The sequence below is a fragment of the Drosophila persimilis genome, unplaced genomic scaffold (genome assembly GCF_003286085.1).
Source record: "Drosophila persimilis strain 14011-0111.01,24,50 unplaced genomic scaffold, DperRS2 tig00000000-arrow-pilon, whole genome shotgun sequence".
Classification (NCBI taxonomy): domain Eukaryota; kingdom Metazoa; phylum Arthropoda; class Insecta; order Diptera; family Drosophilidae; genus Drosophila; species Drosophila persimilis.
The window spans coordinates 6,926,202-6,946,763 of NW_020825288.1; the positions used below are offsets into that span (position 1 = coordinate 6,926,202).

The following is a 20,562-nucleotide window of genomic DNA, read 5'->3' on the forward strand; positions in this document are numbered from 1 at the left end:
TTAATAAATTAAGAATTTCCTAGAAATATTTGGTTTTTGTAATTACTTCAGAGCTTCAGTGCTGGAAAAACCCCAGCTGCCAATAGGTTGGCTAACTTTTTCATTGTATTCCATCGGCATATACGCCACGCATAGTCTGCCATGGGAAACCCAATTAAAAAAGTGTAAACAAAATTAATCAAAGTTTGGCCGCAACTCAAATCAAAACAGCAGCAGGAAAGCATTTGGAGCATGCTGGCGGCAGCCACAAAAAGTAATAACAATTCACAAAAAAATTGACCCACCCATCAGCCCGAAACTATTCCATATCCCATTATCCCAGTACCCCCCAGTATTCATATGCCATCCCCCCAGATGGGGGCGAATGGGGCGTATGTGGGTTTTACCTGGTGGTGCAGACTGTTGTAGTAGCGGGTTACGTATGCGGGCAACAGCTCGGCGGTCTCCAGGCCAATCCACTGGAAGACCTCCACTTGAGGATGAGGCTGGGGCGCTGAAGCGGCATTACCCAAAGCGATGACGGCGGCGGCATTGGATCCGGAGCAGCAGCAGCCACAGCAACAACACACTTGCTCCTGCCTCTCATCGTTGGCCGCCATTCAGCAGTAGGCAGCCCTCACAATTTTCCACGTTTCTTGGGGTTCCTTTTGCTGTTTCTGTTGTTGTTTTCTTATCAATATTATAATTTGATTATTTGTTCCTGTTCTACAACATTTAATTTTGAGTTTATCCACCCACTTCTTGTTGGGTTGTGGGTTGTCCCTGTTCTTGTTGTTGGTGTTTTTGAGTAGGTGAAACACATTTGAATTTAAATTGAGTTATGCTGGCATACAACTAGTCGACAGCTGGCGCTGGCCTGGGACGGAGGAGTATCTTCTTGTGGCGCCAATTTATGAGCAGGGCATTGGCTCGTCCCCAGCGCCAAGGAGCAGCAGCATCATCATTGCCGATGGTGGCGGTGGCTGCCATTTTGTCAATTGCTCCCATGTGGATTGAGATGCCGGAACACGTGGCTGACAGCGCGACTCCGGTGGGTAGGAAAAACTCGCGCGTAATTGGCACACTGACACAACGACACGCACTAAAACACTCCAGAGACAGGCTCCCGGTTCCCGGGTACGGCTACGGGTACGTTTACGAGTCCCGGTCCGGGTTTAGCCTCTCGTTAATTGGGTCAAGCCAACAGGAGAGAGAGCTCTCTCTCTCTTGCTCCCACTGGAGAAATAGACGACTCCTGACGAAGGTTTTCCGCCAAAAAAAAAACAAACTCCAGCTCTTTAGAGGGGGTCGGGGGGCGGCGCTGGAGCTGTGGGCGCCTCGTTAGGCGCCTCTTTCACACATGACTGGGCAAGTGTCAAATAAATCAAAATGCGAAATCCGAGGCGAGGTGCGGCGCCGGGCTGCACGTTCCCTAGTGGCGACTGCGCCGCAAACTAAACTGAAAAATTGTGCGCGCTTTTTCTTTAAGTCAATCACGAGTGCTCCGTTTGCTGAAAGAGTTGGCTAGAGAGGGTGGGTGGGGGCTGAGAGAGCACCGCCTGCAGTTGCTGCTGCAATGTGCAGCCGCAAAGAGAGAGGAAGAGAGAGAGACCAAAAGCTTTTGCTGCAAGCTTGGACCAGGTCCGGGGCAGACTCTTGTTGCTGTTGCCGCAGCCCTGGCCAGTCAGTTCTTATCCTAGCACCGACACCCACATCTCCCCCCCGCCCCCACTCGCCCACCCATTCCCCAGCCTCCTCGATGTGTATATAGCATTAACACATTCCTTAGCCAGAGCCTGCATTTTGCTGCAGTTGTTCATATTTTTCTTTCATTCTTTGCGTACTCGTTTTATTCCATTTTTTTTTGTAGCTGGATTTATGAAAATGAGTCGCCAGACAGAGGCCGAGTCCGAGCGCAAGTCCTGAAGTGGCGCAAAAAAAAAAAATAAATAAAAGGAGGCACAGAGGCAACAGAGGCATCCAATCCCCAGTCGCAAGAAGAAGTAAAAAAAACTGTAGTCTGCTTCAAGGAGCAATTAACGACAGTGGATGGCACAGAGTTATGTTATGGCATTTCGGGAGCCCCATATCACACTCAGGAAGGCATTCCCAAGGCTCGAGAGGGAGAGGGAGTTCCTAATACCCTAGCTTATGAGTGGGGTATATGCGTGGGGCGGGGACGGGGGGCAAAGCAATTAAGAACTTCAAAGGAAAACTCTGCCAAATTATGGGATCCATCAGGGGAGAGTTTGTTCATATAATGCCATAACTTTATCCCCAATTTGCGGTTTAAGAACTCTTAAATATTCAAATTTGTGTAATTCCTGGATAGCATCTTTATCGCCCCATTTAAAGGTCCTTGAAATCGTATTATAAATAATCAATTGAACAGTTGAAATCCATCAGCGAGTCATATTCAATTCAGTTTTAGCCTGTCGTTTTTCATTAATGCCCGTAAGGATATTTGATATTTCGTTCAAATGCAAAATCCTGTTCGGTTTTCGTTTACAATTTTCTGCATTTCTTTCTCTCCCCCGCTCCCTGTTTTGCTATCGTTTAATGTTTTTGTGTGGTCGGGCCGGGCCCGGGCCGGGCCGCAACCAACGATGATGGCACTTGAGCCTTGTAGCATACTTTTCAGCGCAAAAAGCCTTTAGGGGTGGACCAGACCGGGGCCCTAGGGGCGTCCTGTGTCGCGGATGTTGCTGCTTTCTGGTGTACTCGTATTGCGGCAACAATGTCCGAAAAAAGGAATTTCGGTTTGGTTTATTCTGATTAAATTGTTTGTATTTGGTTGCATTAGCAGGCATTGCCATTGTGTGTGTGTGTGTGTGTGCCTCTGTTGAGGCAAAGGATTAGTGACTATCTGTGCTCCGGGCAGGATGGTCTGTACTGCCATTGTGTTGCTTTGGCCTGTTTGCCCGCACTAAATACATTTCAAATTTGTTTAAGCTTAAGCCGAAATGAATTTCGGGGGACCGACCACAGAGAGAAGTACTCTATGTAAGAGCCAGAGCTTCGTCGTTGTGATTGGCAGATTATTAAGAAATAAAGCCTGCCTGCCACAAAATGCCACACAGCATAGCCCAGCAAAGTAATAGTAAATAAGCGCAATGGAATGGGGGCTTGCCAGCACTCACCTGCATGTGTGGGGCGGCCAGCAGCAGCATTAGTTCATCCTTGGCATACTTATTGGCCACCGAACTGCCGGCCGTCGACGAGAGCGTCTCCAGGACATCCCGACTGCGGGTGACCGCCTCTGCGGCCGGCGCCCGGCCGTTGCTGGTGACAACCGTCGAGGTGATGCGATCAAAGAGCTGCAGCAACTGATGCAGCCGACTGTCCCGCAGCATATCCCGCATCACATCCGCGTCCACATGCGCATCCTGCAGCGAATAGATATCGTCCAGGCAGTCCAGAATGCGCTGGACCGCCTCGATGCCCGCCTCCTCGTCGGCCCATTCGTCGGGTGCCCCAGCAATGGGCACTGAAAGATCACAACATTAGTAAGGATTGAAGAAAACGTCTGTATATGGCAAGACTTACTGTCCGCATCGGTGACATAAACGGGATCCATGGTGGTGCCGCCGGCAATGGCCTGAACGGCACCCTTGAGCTTGCGCCGAGCATTGTAGCGCTTCAATTCCTCCACCGTTTCTGCGAGATGTGTTCGCTGTAGCTTGTCCCGATCTCGTATCCACGGATGGTCGAGCACCTCGGTGATGGAAAGTCTGTGATGTGGATTGGCCGCCAGCATTTTCATGACTAGGTCCTTGGCATTAGCCGAAATTGATTTCCATTCAGGCGCCTCAAACTGCAAAACAAATCGAAATCAAACACTCCGACTCCCCAGTGAATCCTTTGCGACACTCACCGAGAGCCTGCCACGCGCTATCGACTGCTGTAGTCGCACCCCTGAGCCCAGAAAGGGCAATCTGCCGGATAGTAGGACATGCAGCATTACACCAGCGCCCCAGACATCGCAGCCCTTGCCGTACAGCCGCCTGGTGACAACCTCCGGCGCCATATAGTGCGGACAGCCCACGCGTCCGTGTGTTTCTATGGTTTCCCTCGTGCCCGGCAGCTGGATGGCCGAACCGAAGCCACCAAGCTTCACTGGCGCCGAGTTGTCCACGGTGGCGAGCAGGGCACAGGCGGGACGCACGTCCCTGTGCAGTATATCGTTCTCATGGCAATATCGTAGCGCCTCCAGTATCTGCCGCATGTAATGGCTGTAAAGAGTTGCAAACGTTAGATAAAGGGCTTCAAGAGGGTCCTGCCTTATGGATGCGTTTGCTTCTGGACGATTCTAAGGTTCTAAATGATTTGGCAACTAATTTTGGTTCCAAAACGAAGCTAGTAAAGGGGCTTTTTGCACTGTTTAGCTATTAATGGTAAAGGAACCTTTTTTCTTTTATAAAACAAAAGTTAAGTCGAGCTTATGGCTTTGCAAAACTAAAGAATGATCGAAATCAATCAAAAAAACTAAAGATTTTACAGAAATTTGACTTTGCAGAAGGCATAGACTCGTTTAGGTCTTAAACTTTACATATATATATATATTCAACCTGAGCCTTTCCTAAGCCTTAAATTCATTAACAATAATTTTCCAAAATTAAAACCCTATTCAGGATAGGATTTAATGATTACACTGAACAAAATTTGAACAATTTTAGTGATTAGGAGGTTATTTTGATGTAAATTAATGCCAGTAAAGAAATAAAATATAAAAATATAATTAGACCATACAAAAAAAATGGCAAAATGAAACTTTGGCTCGGTATATCTTCAGCTACAGGCATTGAATAGACACAAATACAACCTCCTTTGGAAGAACTAAGGCTCTAATAACTAAAAACTAATCCTCAGTTCCTCAGCAAGCACCACAAAAGTATGCTACAAAAAGAGATGGATTGACTATTGCCATGCTAGGCTCTGAGCATCCGCTTAAAGGTGCCTCCTCTTAAAGGTTCCTCCTCTCAAAGGTGCCTCCTCTTAAAGGTTCCTCCTCTCAAAGTTTCCTCCCCTCAAAGCTGCATCCCTAGTCGAAGCAAACACACATCCATAGCCCACATTTGTGCAAAAACTGAGTACTGCTGGTGCTCACCAAGCCACCGCCTCGCTGTAGACAAAACCGGCAACGGCGCGACGCACAACCTCGAAGCACAGGTCGGAGCCTTCCATGCTGTAAATGTGAAAAATGGAAAATGTAAGTAAATGAAAGGTTTGAAAGGGAAGGAGACTGGGGAGCACTTACAACTCGAACACCATGTAGAGCATGCCCTCGGAGCTGTAGGTCTCCAGCAGCTCGACAATGTGTGGATGCTTCAGCATATGACATATTGTGGCCTCGCGCTTCAGATCTGCAATGGGAGTGAAAGCAGGGCAGAAACGGCAATTAGTTGACATTAGATGGAAGCCTAAACAGTTGTACGGCCAGGCCAGGCCAGGCCGGCACGGCCCCCCACCCATACCAAGTCCGACACCAGCTGGCAGTGGCACTAATGGACTTAGCGCTGACTTATGTGCCTGCCATGCATCATTTAGTCAATGTCCTGGGCTTGGGACCTGCTGTTCGTCCAGGTCCAGGCATCCTTGCACTTGAGCAATTTCTTTTTAATTGGCATCTTGGGCTGCCAGATGCCTGGGGGGGGGCCCTGCTACACGTGTGCCACAGCCAACATAATTTTGAATAATTGAGCAGCTTAATTATAATTTATTCACACAGAAACGGTGCCTGTCGGGCCAAATCGAACAAGGTCGCCTCCCATTCTGGAACAACAACAAAATATGAGTACACTCACCCGCTGTGCTCAGTCCTGGACTCGCTGTGAACTTGGCCACATCAACGATTTTAACAGCAAACTGCTGGCTGGACTCCCTATGTATACATCGTCGCACAATGGAGAAGGGTCCTCTGCAAAAGAAGGGAACAACACCGAACGACAGAAATTTAAGTGAAATTTTAGGGCTCTTTGATTATCGTTTTTCCATAAATATATACGAATACCCCCAAAATAAGACTTTTGTATACCCTTTTGTAGGTCTAAACAAATTAAAAAATACACAAGAGTATTTCTAACTCAATTTTGGCACTCGTCCAAGATGGGGAAACTTTTGTCCCTGTCCCGGCAAAAGTTCTTGCTAATTTTTTTGGAAATTTCCGAAACAAATCACACAAATATTTTGTAATATAATTGCTGACTGTGCGCTCAACTTTGACCTGTTAAACTATGTTAAATTTATGCTCCTGCAGCCTTGGACTTTGGTAGACAACTATGATCCTGTCACAGGAGTGTAACCAACACAGAAATTTCGTTAGAGCGGCATACATAATGCAAAAGTTGGTGAGAAGTTTGCCAACTTTTTCTTACATTTCTTGAGGGGTCGGAGGCGGGACAGGACAGGACAGGACAGATGTTAGGACATACATAATGAGATAATGGCAGCCGTCAATAGCAGCATTTGCTCCATAACCAGGGGGGAGGGGGTGGGTAGGGAGGGGGAGGAAACTTACTTGCCAATGACCTCGCACAGCTCGTAGACATCGTCAAAGAGAATTTCGTCTTCGGTCATTTTGAATAATTGATGAATTGATGCTGATGCCTGCTGATGGTTCGCGTCTCAATTGCTTTTTCGAATATTGATGAGTGGAACGGTCCCCTGTCCCCTGTCCCTGGCTGCTCCGGGCTTGGGTTTGGGTTTGGGTTTGGGTCCTAGGTGTACGTGTTACTCCGTGTCCAATGTTTTTTGCCCTCCAAAAGCGAACACAAAAAATTAACAAAAAAAAAAGGATCCAAAACCGATGGGCCTTAAGAGAGCAACTCTTAAAAAAAAAACTTTGGCTCTTTGTGGGTTGTTCTTCTTATGGTAGTTGTTGTTGTTTTTCGTTTCCTCGCTGGTTGATGCTGATGTTAAAGATTCATTTCGTGGCTGCAAAAGAGGAGGAAAAAAGCCAAACACAGGCATGGTTTTTAGTTAAGGAAATGAGTATGGCCATTGGCCGGCCACTGGCCATCCATCCGATCCGATCCGCCAACAGGCTGTCAATCACCGGCCCTCTTCAGGTGAGCTTTATTCCGAACCCAAATCAATTACAGTCAGGCCCCAGCAACCGCAACCGCACATACACACACAATCCACGACGTGTGTGTGTGTGTGTGCGGGACAGGCAGGAAGGAAGTTTCACTGTCAACGATTCGAATTTTCCAACGGAAATGATGAGCGGTCCGCACTCCGGAGTTTTTGGGCCACAAAAAGGTAAACAAGCCTTAAAATATCACACAACAAAAGAAGGGAGGGGTACGTACAGCAGGCGGGTGGCGAGGGGAGGTGTGCAAAGGGGGTACGATGGCCTATAGCTAGTTCCCTTTGCTATTGTCTTGGCCAGAGCCGTGTACTATTATTATGCCCATTTGGGACCCTAAGGGGCACTCATGAAAGGCACTCCAAAAAGTCATACAGAGAAAGGAGAGAAAAATGAAGAGCCCAGAGAGAGAGAGAGAGAGAGAGAGCCTCGTAGAGCCTGAGAGGAAGCCGTAGAACAAGCGCAGGCGCCCAAATGATGTCCGTGTAAAATGGCAATTGTAATCGTAAAAAATATAAGCTATGCTTTGCTCGGACAAGGCTCTTGAGCTGGGCCCAGGGCTTGCTGCATGAATATTTAAATATGCAACAATTTACGATGCACTCACAGGACACACGCACACCATAGCGAACACACACACACACGCACAGATAGAGGCGAGTAGGGAGCCCGCCCTGGACCGGGACAAGTGTCATGTTTAATGCAGAGCTGCGCATGGGGCGCGGTGCTCGAAGCTCGAGCGAAGGTTTTACCTTGCTCGTGTGCCGCTGCCGTCGTCGCTGTTGTAAAATGCCTTGACACTTGCCACTTCACGACCTTACCTCACACACGGACGCACACTAATGCACACACACACACACCCGCCTCTACAGCTGCTGATGCACTTGTCACCAGAGCGACACAAGTGCCACCGCCTTGTCGGGCAATTGGGAAATTGATTCTTTGTCTAGGACGAGGGATTACAAAAGGATTTGCATTGCTCTGTCACAGTCGCAGTCGCTGTCGCCGTCGCCGTCGCAGCAGCCACCCATAACACCCCCGCACAACACACACATTCCACCACCATACCAGCATTGGTATGTATTTTTATGTACAAACCCCTGTTCGCAGCCTCGCACCGAAATTTTGTGTGCCCTGCCCCTCAGCGACGGAGTACTTTACACAGCAGCGGCATTCATAGATCGCGCCTGGGTTGACGTCAACACATAGAAACGCTTAATTCTTTAATTAATTTGTTATTTCTCACTAATTTTGCTAAAAACACGAACCCAGTGTGACCGCGGACTTAACGAATAAATATACCGTCCGACCGCCAGAAATATACCGAAACATACCGTATCATTTTAAAAATATACCGTAAATATACTGACGAATTCAAGTTATATTTTACATATTCCTCGTTTTTGACCTTCCGTCGAATATTACTAGCTATATAGAACATTAGGCCATGCCCACATAATTTTATCCGATTAATGAATCAATTTTCTACTTGATTGGTTAGTTTTTAGTCCTTGCTTTTATTGTATTTTGACTAAAACAAGGTTTAAACAAAATAGTTCAACCAAAAATCAGTCGCAATGTTGCTGGTATTTGAAGACATGATGCGTGTATAGGCCTTTGTGCACCCTATTTCGGTAATTTTATATGTAGATCAAACGTAATTTACAAAGACCTTTAATCAAATTGATATTCTTTAGACATATTCAAGTACATTATAAGTATCTTGAATATATTTATCTCGATCCTGATACCTACCGAGCCTTGGAAGACAAACATATTCACAATTCTATAACATCCATTTGCCCCAGGGTATGTGTGCATGGAATTAGCAACATGTTTGTGTATGGAATGAGACTCATTGTTGCAAAAGCGAAACTGCGGCGAACTGCGGCGAACTGCGGCGAATTAAAATTTTCTCATATTCTTTGTTCCGTTGAATAATACTATCTATAACATATACCGTCTGACCCTCAGAAATATACCGTAAATATACTGACGAATTCCAGTTTTTTTTTACATATTCCTCGTTTTTGATATTCCGTAAAATATTACTAGCTATATGGAACATTTAGCCATGCCCACTCAATTTTGTACGATTGATGAATCAATTCTATACATGATTGGTCTATTCCAAGTACTTGCTTTTATTGGATTTTTATATAACATTGAAAATTAAATTAATTATTGACAAAAATACCATGGGATCGCGGGGAAAACCAGTTTTTACAGTATGACCCTCAGAACAGCACCGAAATATACGGTCTCATTTGAAAAATATACCGAGTGGTGCGCGCCAAATCTAACTTTTTTGAATGTGAGCGACAAGGATTTAAATGTTGTCAACCGGGCCTTTATCTATGCCCACACACTTTTATCCGATTAATGAATCAATTTTCTACTTGATTGGCTAAATTTAAATAATTGCTTCCATTGGAGTGAATCGGATAACTTTTGTAAAAGTGGAAGCTGGATTGTTTCTAAAATAAGATTTAAAGAAAACGTAGTGTGAACGAATAAAGCGTAAGTGTATTCGAAATGTTACGTTATTCGATTAGCAATATTATTGTATTGCGATATTTTTGTTCGATAAGCTAACATATCAGCGTTTCAATTTGAAAATAACACTATATGTACGGTATTATTGTTTAAAATATAATTTTTCAGGAATAAATTCCAAAACATATCGTAGAGGTTTGAAACCGAGCCAAGCCCGCCTTGAAGAGAGCGAAACCCACCACGGTCGACAGATCAGACGTTCCCCTCTTCTTGGCTCTTGTTCTGGCTGCTGCTTCCCCTTCGTGCATGGGTGTTGGGATCGTTCGCTCTCTCGGCTGCTTTTTCCCCTCCTTGTAGCGTAGGTATCGGGATCTTATCGGCTACCATTTCCCCTTCGTCTGACAAAGGTATGGGATCGCTCCAGCCCTGGCTCTCTCTTGGCTGCGATTTCCCCTCCGTGTGACTTTGGTATTAATTCTAGTCATGCTCGTCGTGTTTTGTTTTAAATTAAAAACTCTATCTCGGTTTTGGGACGACGGCCTATCTCTCGGTCAACCTTGTAGGCGTTGGCTTTGGGCTGGCCGGGGAGAGTTGTTGCTCACATCGGCGTCACTGGTCGGAGTGGGAGAGATCCTTGTCCAGAATGTAAGTTTTTATTTCAATACTTAACTCTTGAATTGAAAATTTTATTTTTTTTATTTTATTTATTTTATTATTTGCATTCGTTTGAATCAAACTGCTAGTTCCGGCTGAAAAACTACCACCAGTTCTCTGGCATTTAACGATGTAACGGTTTTTGTCATTTTGTGTGTATCCATCCACGGCCTCTTTATTTTGTACGCGGGAAAATTTGAAACTAAACTTTTTAGACAACAAACGAAAAGTATACCTCCTGACCAAACTATAATATACTATTGTTATTCGACAGCTTAAATTTACTGTGAGATTAGTCATTTCTATATTAATATCCATTTTAACACTGAGCACTTAAGAAAAAGAAAATACTAGAGAATAATAGTACAAAAAGAAGGCAAATGTGAACGAAAAATTACTGGTCGAATCGCTTTATTTATGGCATGAATACGAGTATAATTGTTTAAAACAACACAATAGAAATTTTATGAGGAGTTTATACACCCTCATATTTTATACGAATTATCCGGGGTGCGTCCGTTGAGTCTTTCATTTTAACCTATACAATAAAGAACAAATATGACTAATATGAATGCTTATCACCATTGCTGCGAGGTGACGATCAAATTGCTGGACTTTAATGAGACTGCTCAACAATAGTCGCACAATCAGTATAAATCGTTGGTGTTCATTAAGTAAATAACTACAAATAATAAAATAAAGATCTTTCAAGTGCTAGCTTATGAAAGCAAACCTCTAAACGGTTTCGATTAAAGTGAATTCAATCAATATTTACTTTGCTCAAAGTATGAACATACCGGCAATAATTGTTGTTGGATATTAAATTTGTGCACTTCGACTGGGATTTCTCATTTCTTACCATATCTGCAACGTTTTCTCTTATCACCAAAAAGTTTAGCATAAATTACTCTTTCCCGTAGCCCTTGTGAGTATCCTTCTGCTGAACTCTTGATCTTTATCTCTGGGGTTATTCTGAGTCCATAGAATAAAACCATAATATTTACATTTTCTTTTCATGCCATTCAACGTTATCTATTATTATTATTATTGCCCTATAGCATTTGATAAACCCATTTGAATAAATTAAGATCTCGACATTAATATGCCAGGCACAGACCCTCGACCGAGAACCCACACAGAAAGTCCGAAACGTCGTAGGTGCGTAATCTGTAAATCAGCTCTGAAGGAGGGAAAACGATGGGACCCCGATCCAATCCCCATGCTCGAAACATAAACATCATCAATTACAAAACCTCGAACAGCAAAGGAGGTGGAGAGGCAGAAGAAACAGCAAGGCCAAGAACAATACGATAAGGAATAACAGCAACAACCAGAAGAGCCAAATGAAGAGGAGTTGGAGCCGCAAGAACAAGTGGCTAAGAACCAAGGAAGAGGTTCTGAGACTCTTCCCGATCGAAGTCAACGATTTGTATCCTAATTTTGGATGTCCGATCTGCTGCTTGATCCTGATCAAGAACAAACAAAACTTTATGGACACTCGTATAATCTTCCATCTTTGATTGGCAAACATCTGGCCAAAATCATAACAACCAACAACAACAAGGAGAGATGATCTACATTACGAGAGATGATCGTGATGTCATTCGTGTTACGTTCGTGCCTTGCGGAAAATGTTCGTGCGCCGCGAGGCTGATATGAAATATCCTACAGGGCCCTGCAAGTTCGTGCGTGTTTGCAAATTCATATTTCGTGTCCGTTTGCCATCTCTAAGGCGGAGAACAACAAGAACATGACACAAAATCGTAGGTCGTCAACGCTGTGCAGTGCATTGGTTGACAAAAGGGAAACAAAACAAAACAGAACAACCAAAAGGGAGCGAACAAGAAGGGAAAAAGGGAAGGCGGCTGAGAGCCACTCAGGTGAAATCAAAATCAAATTCAACGCCAGCGACGAGCGTAACTATACCTACAGCTATCCCTATCGCTGTCCTGTCCTCTCCCCCGTCCCCTGTCCCTGTCGCCGCTCATCGTCATCATTTGGACTTGCGACTGTCGCGCTTAATGCGTGTGGATGGACATGAACGTGTAGGATTCGAATTGACATTATAAAAACTGGTTTGCTGCCAATATATTGCCGGTTACGCGTCGTCCTACACGGCTGCAACGTCGACTGCAACGCCAACGCCAACGCTGACGCCAATGTCTCGCTCCGGCAATCTCCCTCTCCCTCCCACCCTCTCTCTCCTTCTGCGTGTACCTGCCTACTTGAATCTGATTCCTGTTTGTTGTTGCTGTCTCTAGGACATTACCTGTGCCGCGGTGGTAACTAGGAAAAGAGCGCGCCAAAAAAAGGCGATGGGCTCCTCGTCAAGAAAAGTCGTTCTTGACGTACATCTGATCCGATAATGACAATCGATATTGTATGGCAATCAAAAGATTTCAGATTTGTGCACACAAAGAAGATTATGTAATGCTTATAAGCAGGATCTTTGAGAACTGTCAGAATGTGGCTTGTCTCTATAGAGTAATTACCGAGAAAAAGTCAATAAGAAATAAGACAGATAAAGGTATTGAAAGTTTTGGATAAACGTGAGATTAGAGATAAGCCTGATATGGTATGGGATCCTTAGACCTACGAGTCTATACTTTAAATGTGCTATTAGGTAAACATATTAACCCTTCAGGATATAAATAACATTTGAAATTTTTATTTTCCTGGAGGGACTCTCAAGTTCCCAGAGGACTTTCATTCAATATGAATATCACTCTTTAAAAAATGTTTCCAATCACTATAAGTTTCTACTATTTCCTTTATCTAAGATCTACTTGTAGGGTCTATATTTTCATATAATTATCGAAAAGAAAAGCCTGTATCCAAGGGTTGAGATCTCAAGGTCAACGAACCTTTATTTTTGTGGTTTTATTTTTGTTCCACTCATAGAAACTGTACGGGAACTGGAACAGCATCGTTGTGGAAGGTCTCTTCCTTTCCATCACTCGTGACTCCCTCTCTCTATTTCTCCTTCGCTTGATCCTGTTATGGCATATTGAGTTAATGTAGTCAAATTACGTTGCCTGGAAATGCATCTTCTCGCATCGCATCGCATCGCATCGCATACGCATCATATTCATTTACCAGATCAGCTTTGGGCCCATATGGCAGGGCAGCAGCCGCAGCAGCAATTAACTGCAAAATGTCATTAACCAGCGTCGTAGGTGAGAGGAACAGGCTGGGCCGGACAGACACGGACACGGACACAGACTGACATATGACAGGCACATCAAGCGGGAGAAGAGAAGAGCCCAGCCCAATCCGGCCAGAGCTCGGTTCAGCATCACTAAAAACGCCCTCGCTTTCGGGCCAAGCCCCTCTCGCCTACCCGTCCTGTCCTACCCACACTACCCTCCGGACCAGTCCCAGTCCCAGTACCAGTCCGAGGGCTTGTGTATTATGTTCCCTGACGTTCCACCTTTACCATTAAACGCTTGATTAAATTTCACTACAAATGGCCCCTGGGCCGGGGGAAATATTGTTCGTATAGGGATATGCATATCCATCCATTATCGGAAAAAGGTCATTCTCAGTTTTTCAGTGTCCATATGTTGTCTTTGGTGTTTAGACATCCATCCATCCATCCATCTATCCCATTCCATTCGATCACATCTGATCCCAGCCCATCTGCTGGGAGTTTTCACTGTCATCGCAATTAGAAAGCTCTGATAGCCCTGGCCAGGGCTATCCTCCCTCTCTGGTTTTTGCTGATCTCACTTGCCGCCGCATATTTCTTGCATTTCATTTCCCATGAAACATGTTCCCTTCCGGCAGGGTCACTAGGAGAGGGAGTCAGTCGGGAAGGGCCGGAGAGCGAGCGACCAGTTGGGGAAGCCTAAAAAGTGCGCCGCAGCGAAACGCGGTGAGAAAATGTTTTGCATTATTTACATTTTTACTGCAGTTAGTTATGTTCTGTTCTGCTCTCTCTCTCCTCTGCACTGAAAGAAATGGTCTACATCCTCTTTAAATCATACATTTTATTATTAAAATGTTTTGTGATGGTTTTATAATACATTTATATCGCTTCCTCTACTAGTGCAGAGTGTAAGCTTTTCTTTCGTTCTTGTTTTCTGCACAATTTAATATATTTTTTTTCAGTGCTTTTCACTGATCTCTTCTGCTGCACAGCTACTCGTACGTTTTGTTGTGTCTCGCTTTGGTCATTATTCCCCTGCAGGACATCCGTCATCCGTTGCGCTTTGCTTTGCTTGGTTTTGTTTTATCGCTTGGCTTCCTGCTGTTCTGGCTCTTCCACTCCTTCCTCTGCTGCTGATGTTGCTCTCATTAACAAATTGTCAGGTGTGTGCGCTGGCGTCGACGTCGACGTCGCAGCAGCCTCTGCCGCTGCAGTTATTCGTCATGCTTTGGTTAATCAGCACAGAACCGAACCGAGCCGAACCGAACCGTCGCGGGGCGGAGAGGTGAAGGGCTTTACTATACGATTACGACGTCGTCAAAAAACAGAACAGAAACTGCCGTCCCAGAACATGCTTGCAATTCAACTGTAAAAGCATTTAAACGGAAAGTTTGTCGGCTTCCCTAAATTGTTCTTCACATGAGGCTCTCCTTCCCCCTGCCCATCTCCTTTTCCGCTCTTTCCCCCCCTCTATTTCTTTTCCCGTTCTTTTTCCCCAGCTCTGTTCTTCTTGTTGTCTGTGTTTACCTGTTGCCTCGTAAACAAATGCCGGGCTTAATCAATTCGTAAAACCGTTCAAACTTCAAGTGATTACAAACAAAGGCGAGACGACGCATTGCAAGAAAAGAAAGTCCCAGGGAGTCGGGTTCTCTGCATCATCCACAAAACTCGGTATTCAATATACCCCATCCCATCCCATCCCCACTCTGGACGGACATCTGTGCTGGGCTGCCGATGCTTCATGTTTATTTTCTCACACAGGCGGCAAAACAAATAAATTCCATTTGTTTTCCCCTTTTTCAGAATTGATTTTGAAAACCTAATCAAATTGACCAGCCTCTGTACTTATACCCTAGCTCCTGGCTGGGTCTTGCGTTGAGGTATATCCGTGGTAAATCCTCCAACTCGAAAGAACTCGAACGAAGAAAGTTTTTCCGAACCAACGACTTCATTCATAGGAAGATGGTTCATTTGTCCCAAGTCCCTAAGCTAGAATCTCTTATTGGGGATTTATTTTCCTTCTAGGGTATCCCCAGTGCGGCTTCTGTTAGCACTCCCGGCCTCTCTGGACCAGGCAAAGAGTCCCCCAGTCTCTGTTTCGTAATTAAATATCCAAATTAAGAGTAAGCAAATGCGGCAGTCGCCTCGCTATGTAGGGGTTGCATCTGATCTGATCTGATCTGTTGCATCTGGAAATAGCAACGCATCCAAGTGAGGCAGGCATTTTATGCAACACACGCCAAAATCCCAAGTGGAAAGGGGGTACTGTTTCATCATTTGCATGGGCTGTCTTTGTGTGGCGGCTCCCTGTCCCTTGTTGTTGTTGCTGCTGCTTCTACAAACGCATGGGGCATGTCTCCCGCAACTGTAATGACTCCACAGTCGGCGGCGGCTCCATCTGGCCCCATCCAGCTTTTCTCCAAAGAGTGTGGGGAGAGGGGGGTGCCATAGACAATGAAAAACATTTTCCTGTCCCTGACGCTGTTGTTGGTTGCACTCAACCCCGGCCCCTGATCTGGCTTAGCCCCTGCCCCTGCCCCTATCTTTTCCCCGCACTCCAGGCCCAGCTCTTTCTTTATTCCTGTCCCTTTTCCCTTTTTCCCTTCCCCCCCCCCCCCCCCCCCCCCCCTTCTCTCTGACATGATCAACATAAAAATCCATATGATGTCGATGACTTTTTTGTTGTGTTTTTTTTTTGTTTTGTGTTCTATGCGCTTGTCGATGAATCTCCCGCTCTCTCTCTGCACGCACACACACACACGCTTGCACTCTGCTCATTCACATATTTAAATGTGCATATCGAATAGCTCTTTCTCTTTCTCGTAATATGTACATGGAATTCTCTCTAATCTCCTAGTGTCGTTGAACCTTTCCTTTCCTTTCCTTTACGTTTTTATTGTGCCGTACTCAACTTTATTGTTATTATTATTTTGCGCGAGTGTGTTATTTTCCCCATTGTGTTTGCCTTTGCAGATTCGCTTACTCTCGCTCTGTTGCTCTGTCACTCTTTAAAAGCTAGGCTACTCTCTCTGCTCTGCCTGCACTGAAAAAAATTGATATTTGATCAAAGAGCGCTAGATTTGGACGCCAGGCCGAATCGATTCAGCGTTTACATATTACTCAAAAAGCCGCTACATTAGTCATTCATCATGAAATGGAATACATATTCCCAGAGCTTTTGGAGAGCTTTTTTTCTGTGTGAATTTCTCTCTTTTTGCTCTGTTTTGCTCTCTTATTTTATGTCATAGTAGAATAACAAGAACAACAACAACTGATGACAGCGATAACAGCAGCACATGCACACGTGAATTCTGCTGCTCCTCAGCCGCTGCCGCTGCTGCCGCTGGGCAATTATTTCCAATTTAGCAATACAACATAGCAGCGGCAGAATCGCTGGCAGAGGTTGAAGCAGAGGCAGAGTGCAGCCAGGCTGCGTCCGAGATCCAGGGCTTGGCTCTGCCCTGCTCTGCTCTGCTCCTATTGTCTTTCGCTGACTGACGACACAGTTCATTGGCCCATCCAATCCAAGATGCAACCAGCAGAGGAGGAGCTGCAACAGATGCACTAGCATCATGATCATCATCCCGGCTGGGTCTCTAGGGCTCTGGGGCTGGAGCTGGAGCTGGAGCTGGGGTCAGGCCTGTCCCATGCAATTACTCCATGTACTTGGACTGTAATAACACGGAGTCGAACTGTACGTAAACTGGTTGCAGGATGCTGTGGATGCTGCTGCTCGAGAGTGGAGTGGAGTGGAGACTTTCTAGCCAGCGTTATCTGTCTATATCTATCTAGGAAAACCAGTTATAGGGGGCCCAGGCTTGTTGCACGCCCATTTTAGCTGCCACAGCGCTGTCGTTGGCAGTCGCCAGTCGCCAGTCGCCAGCTGCCTATACCGTACCCCTGCCCCGTTGTCAGAGGCAATGATCAAGCCAGGAGCAGCAGGCCCGAGCTTGACTAGACCTGTTGCTGCTTGTCGCTTGTTGCCTCTTGCTGTTGCTCTGTCTTTAGTCCCCAGAGTCCAACTCCAACTCCAACTCCAACTCTGGCTGGATTTGCTGTTGTGGCAGCCACATACTCATGCACACAAAAAGGCTATTGACTCTGTTGTTTTTCTATTGCCCGTCTGCTGGGCTTCGGTTTGGGGCCACTCCAGGCACTTCCTTCTCATGACTCTCGCTCTGGCTCTGGCTCTGGCTCCAGCTGGATATGGTGGCTGGATCGGCTGGCAGCACCAAGTTGCAAGTTCGTTGAACCAAGTGGAGCTATTCTAATGCCAGGGAAACGTGTTTGGCAACTTGCAATCGGAGTCAGGAATGGGTGTGTGGGAACGGGCACGAGGACTGAAACTACATCAACTCCTCCTACTCCACTCCACCCCACTCCACTCCCCTATCAGTATCAGGAAGAGGCAAAACAATCATCGCCTTACTAATTGTTCACGAGTGGATTGAAATTCAAACGAATTTCGCATTGAAACGTAAGCGAAAATCAAATGAAACGCACATTGGAGCTAATATGAGAAGAAATGAAACGATTTCCATGGAGAACATAAACTATAAAAGAGGGGACAGTAACGATTCCAGTTGGTTGGGTCTGTTCAAGGCATCCGTGTCCCTCAAGACTGATCCAATGACCAAAAGAGCTGGAAATTGTCAGACAAGTTTCCTTTTATAGGGATCGCTAAGATAAGGTCTTGATGTTGTTTAATCATTCTGAAAAATGGTAGTAGTAGGCCCAAAACTGTGGTCCATCGGTTACAAAGTACTTTGGACTATCATACTTATGTTAAATCGTCTTTGATCTTGAAAAGTTTTACAAATTTCTAATGGAATTTCCTCTTTGATTGGTTAAATACTTTTGTTGAGGCTAATCATTTGTTTTTGAAGTTTCTAAAGGTTCCGTTTCGGATAATATGGGGATTGAAACTCCCTCCGTAAAGGGTGAATGAACTTTTCCAAAAGTCCATACAAAATAGGGGGCGTGGAAACTAACACTCATCCATATATCTATGTAAATTCATTACTTAGGGAATTCCATGTTTCGAAATGAAATATGATCTTAATATTTTTAGAACTATACCTATTTAAAGATCTCCAAAGTATCGGAGAGAACGAATTACAAAATTGCTGAAAAGCTTCCGTTCAAACCGTATAAAAATACATTCACCTCTTTACAAATATTCGATTTAAATTTTCGATGATTTCTCTGTTCGCCGCGGCCCAAAACAACTTCATAAATATCAATTTACGCCCAGTTTTTTCCTCGTTGGATTTCTTGAGCACCATCTGTTCCAATGTGCCCATAGGCACAGGGCCCTGTCAAAGACCAAGTGGATCTGGATCTCTGGATCTGCTGGGGCTGGCCTGTCCATCATCATCGTTGCCCGATTATTGCTGTTGTTGTTGTTGCTGTTGCACAGGGCCCTGTTCTTTGTCCCTGGGACGTGGGTTTCCCGGGGCCAATCAGTCAGCGAGGCACTCAGCGAAGCGTGAATGGCAATTGCCGATATCTACACATTCAATTAATAAAATCAACAGCAAACACATCGCCAGAGGACCGAAGCGAAGCGGAGCTCTTATCGCCCCGGCCAGGACATGTCATTAGCCAAGCTCCAGTGCCATTCAATCCAGTTGGGTTCAGTCAGTGCCTGGATATGGACAAGTACAGTCAGCAGAAACGCGGCGGCGGAGGAGTGCTGGCGGAGGCCTGGTCGCGGGGCCTGCTTCTGACGCTGTATCGGGCGGCTCGAGTCCTGTCTCTGATCTCCTTTCGCCTGGACCGGGAAGAGTTGCAGCTGAAGCTCCCAAAGAGTGGCAGCCGAAACAGGATACTGGAAACTGTCTGGCGCTGCCTGGTCGTTCTGACCTATGCGGGTGTCTGGCCACAACTCTCCGCGCATCTGATCACCGATCGGCCGGAGAGCTATGCGGATATGTTTGCCTTGATGCAGTCCTTTTCGGTGTCCATTTTAGCACTGGTTTCCTTCATCATCCAGGCCAAGGGCGAGGACAAGTTCCGGACGGTGCTCAATCGCTACTTGGCCCTGTATCGGCGCATCTGTGCGGTGACCCGCGTGGATCAGCTCTTTCCCATGAAGTTCATAGTGTATTTCCTGCTCAAGCTGCTGCTCACAATTGGGGGCTGTGTCCACGAGTTTCCGCCGCTCTTGAAGAACGAGCACTTTGAGGACGCTCGCAACATGGTGGCCGTGATCGTGGGGATCTACATGTGGCTGGGCACCCTGTTTGTGCTGGATGCCTGCTTCATGGGCTTCTTGGTCTCTGGGATACTGTACGAGCATATGGCCTTCAACATCCTGCTGATGCTGCAGCGTATGCAGCCCATAGAGTGCGAGGAGAAGGCAGTCCGAATGAGTAAATACCAGCGGATGCGACTCCTCTGCGACTATGCCGACGAGCTGGACGAGTGTGCCTCCATCTACAGCGAGCTGTACGGGGTGACGATCGCCTTTCGCCGCATGTTGCAGTGGCAGATCCTCTTCTACGTGTACTACAACTTCATCAGCATCTGCCTGATACTCTATCTGTGCATTCTGCACTATCTGAACGCGAACGAGATTGCTCTGGTCTCCCTGGCAATGGCCACCATTAAGCTCTTCAATCTCATCCTGCTGATCATGTGCGCGGACTATGCGGTCAGGGAGTCCCAGAAGCCGAATAGATTACCCCTCGACATAGTCTGCACCGATATGGATCAGCGTTGGGACAAGAGTGTGAGTGCGGTTTGGGAATTTTTCTCATTTCTGAAGCCATCTTTCATGAACTTCCTTTAGGTGGAAACATTTCTCAGCCAGCAGCAAACCCAGCGCCTGGAGATCAAAGTCTTGGGTTTCTTTCAGCTGAACAACGAGTTTATACTGCTAATTCTATCCGCTATTATATCGTATCTCTTTATATTGATACAGTTTGGCATTACGGGCGGCTTCGAGGCATCCGAAGAGGTCCGCAAGCAGTTCAATTCCAGCAGCCATCAAATTCAAGAACTTTTAAATTAAATTTCACTACTTGTAAAACTCTTTCTCTCCCCTACAGTAGTTAGCCGGGCTCATCCTCCATTACCTTGGGTTCACCTTCAGCTACCGGGTTCATTATCGTTCATTATATCTCTCATACCACAAAAGTTCTGATACAATTTGGGGATGAGCTCGTTAAGCAAAAGAAAGACCAAAACCAAATAA

At 45.7% G+C, this 20,562-nt stretch overlaps 2 protein-coding genes across 8 annotated transcripts in view; one reads left to right on the plus strand and one right to left on the minus strand.

Moving 5' to 3' along the window:
• LOC6587895 (peripheral plasma membrane protein CASK) overlaps positions 1-8,307 on the minus strand; it is a 32,997-nt gene extending 24,690 nt beyond the window's left edge. For 2 of the 7 annotated variants that reach the window (XM_026984734.1, XM_026984731.1), the window contains exons 1-8: positions 8,165-8,306; positions 6,497-6,912; positions 5,784-5,896; positions 5,237-5,342; positions 5,087-5,164; positions 3,854-4,211; positions 3,526-3,793; positions 3,120-3,466 (exon numbers count right to left, since the gene is read on the minus strand). In XM_026984734.1, the coding sequence (XP_026840535.1) occupies positions 3,120-3,466; positions 3,526-3,793; positions 3,854-4,211; positions 5,087-5,164; positions 5,237-5,342; positions 5,784-5,896; positions 6,497-6,555 (1,329 nt within the window). In that variant the 5' untranslated portion in view covers positions 6,556-6,912; positions 8,165-8,306. Of the gene's footprint in view, positions 1-386; positions 1,363-3,119; positions 3,467-3,525; positions 3,794-3,853; positions 4,212-5,086; positions 5,165-5,236; positions 5,343-5,783; positions 5,897-6,496; positions 6,913-8,164 lie in introns of those variants that run through there. The other 5 variants (XM_026984735.1, XM_026984733.1, XM_026984732.1 and 2 more) reach the window with 4 other exon arrangements.
• Positions 8,308-19,017: 10,710 nt separating this feature from the next.
• LOC6587842 (gustatory receptor for bitter taste 93a) lies at positions 19,018-20,379 on the plus strand. Its single transcript, XM_002012757.1, has 2 exons — positions 19,018-20,097; positions 20,158-20,379. Exons 1-2 carry the CDS (start codon positions 19,018-19,020, stop codon positions 20,377-20,379), a joined length of 1,302 nt encoding a protein of 433 aa, XP_002012793.1.
• Positions 20,380-20,562: the final 183 nt, after the last annotated feature.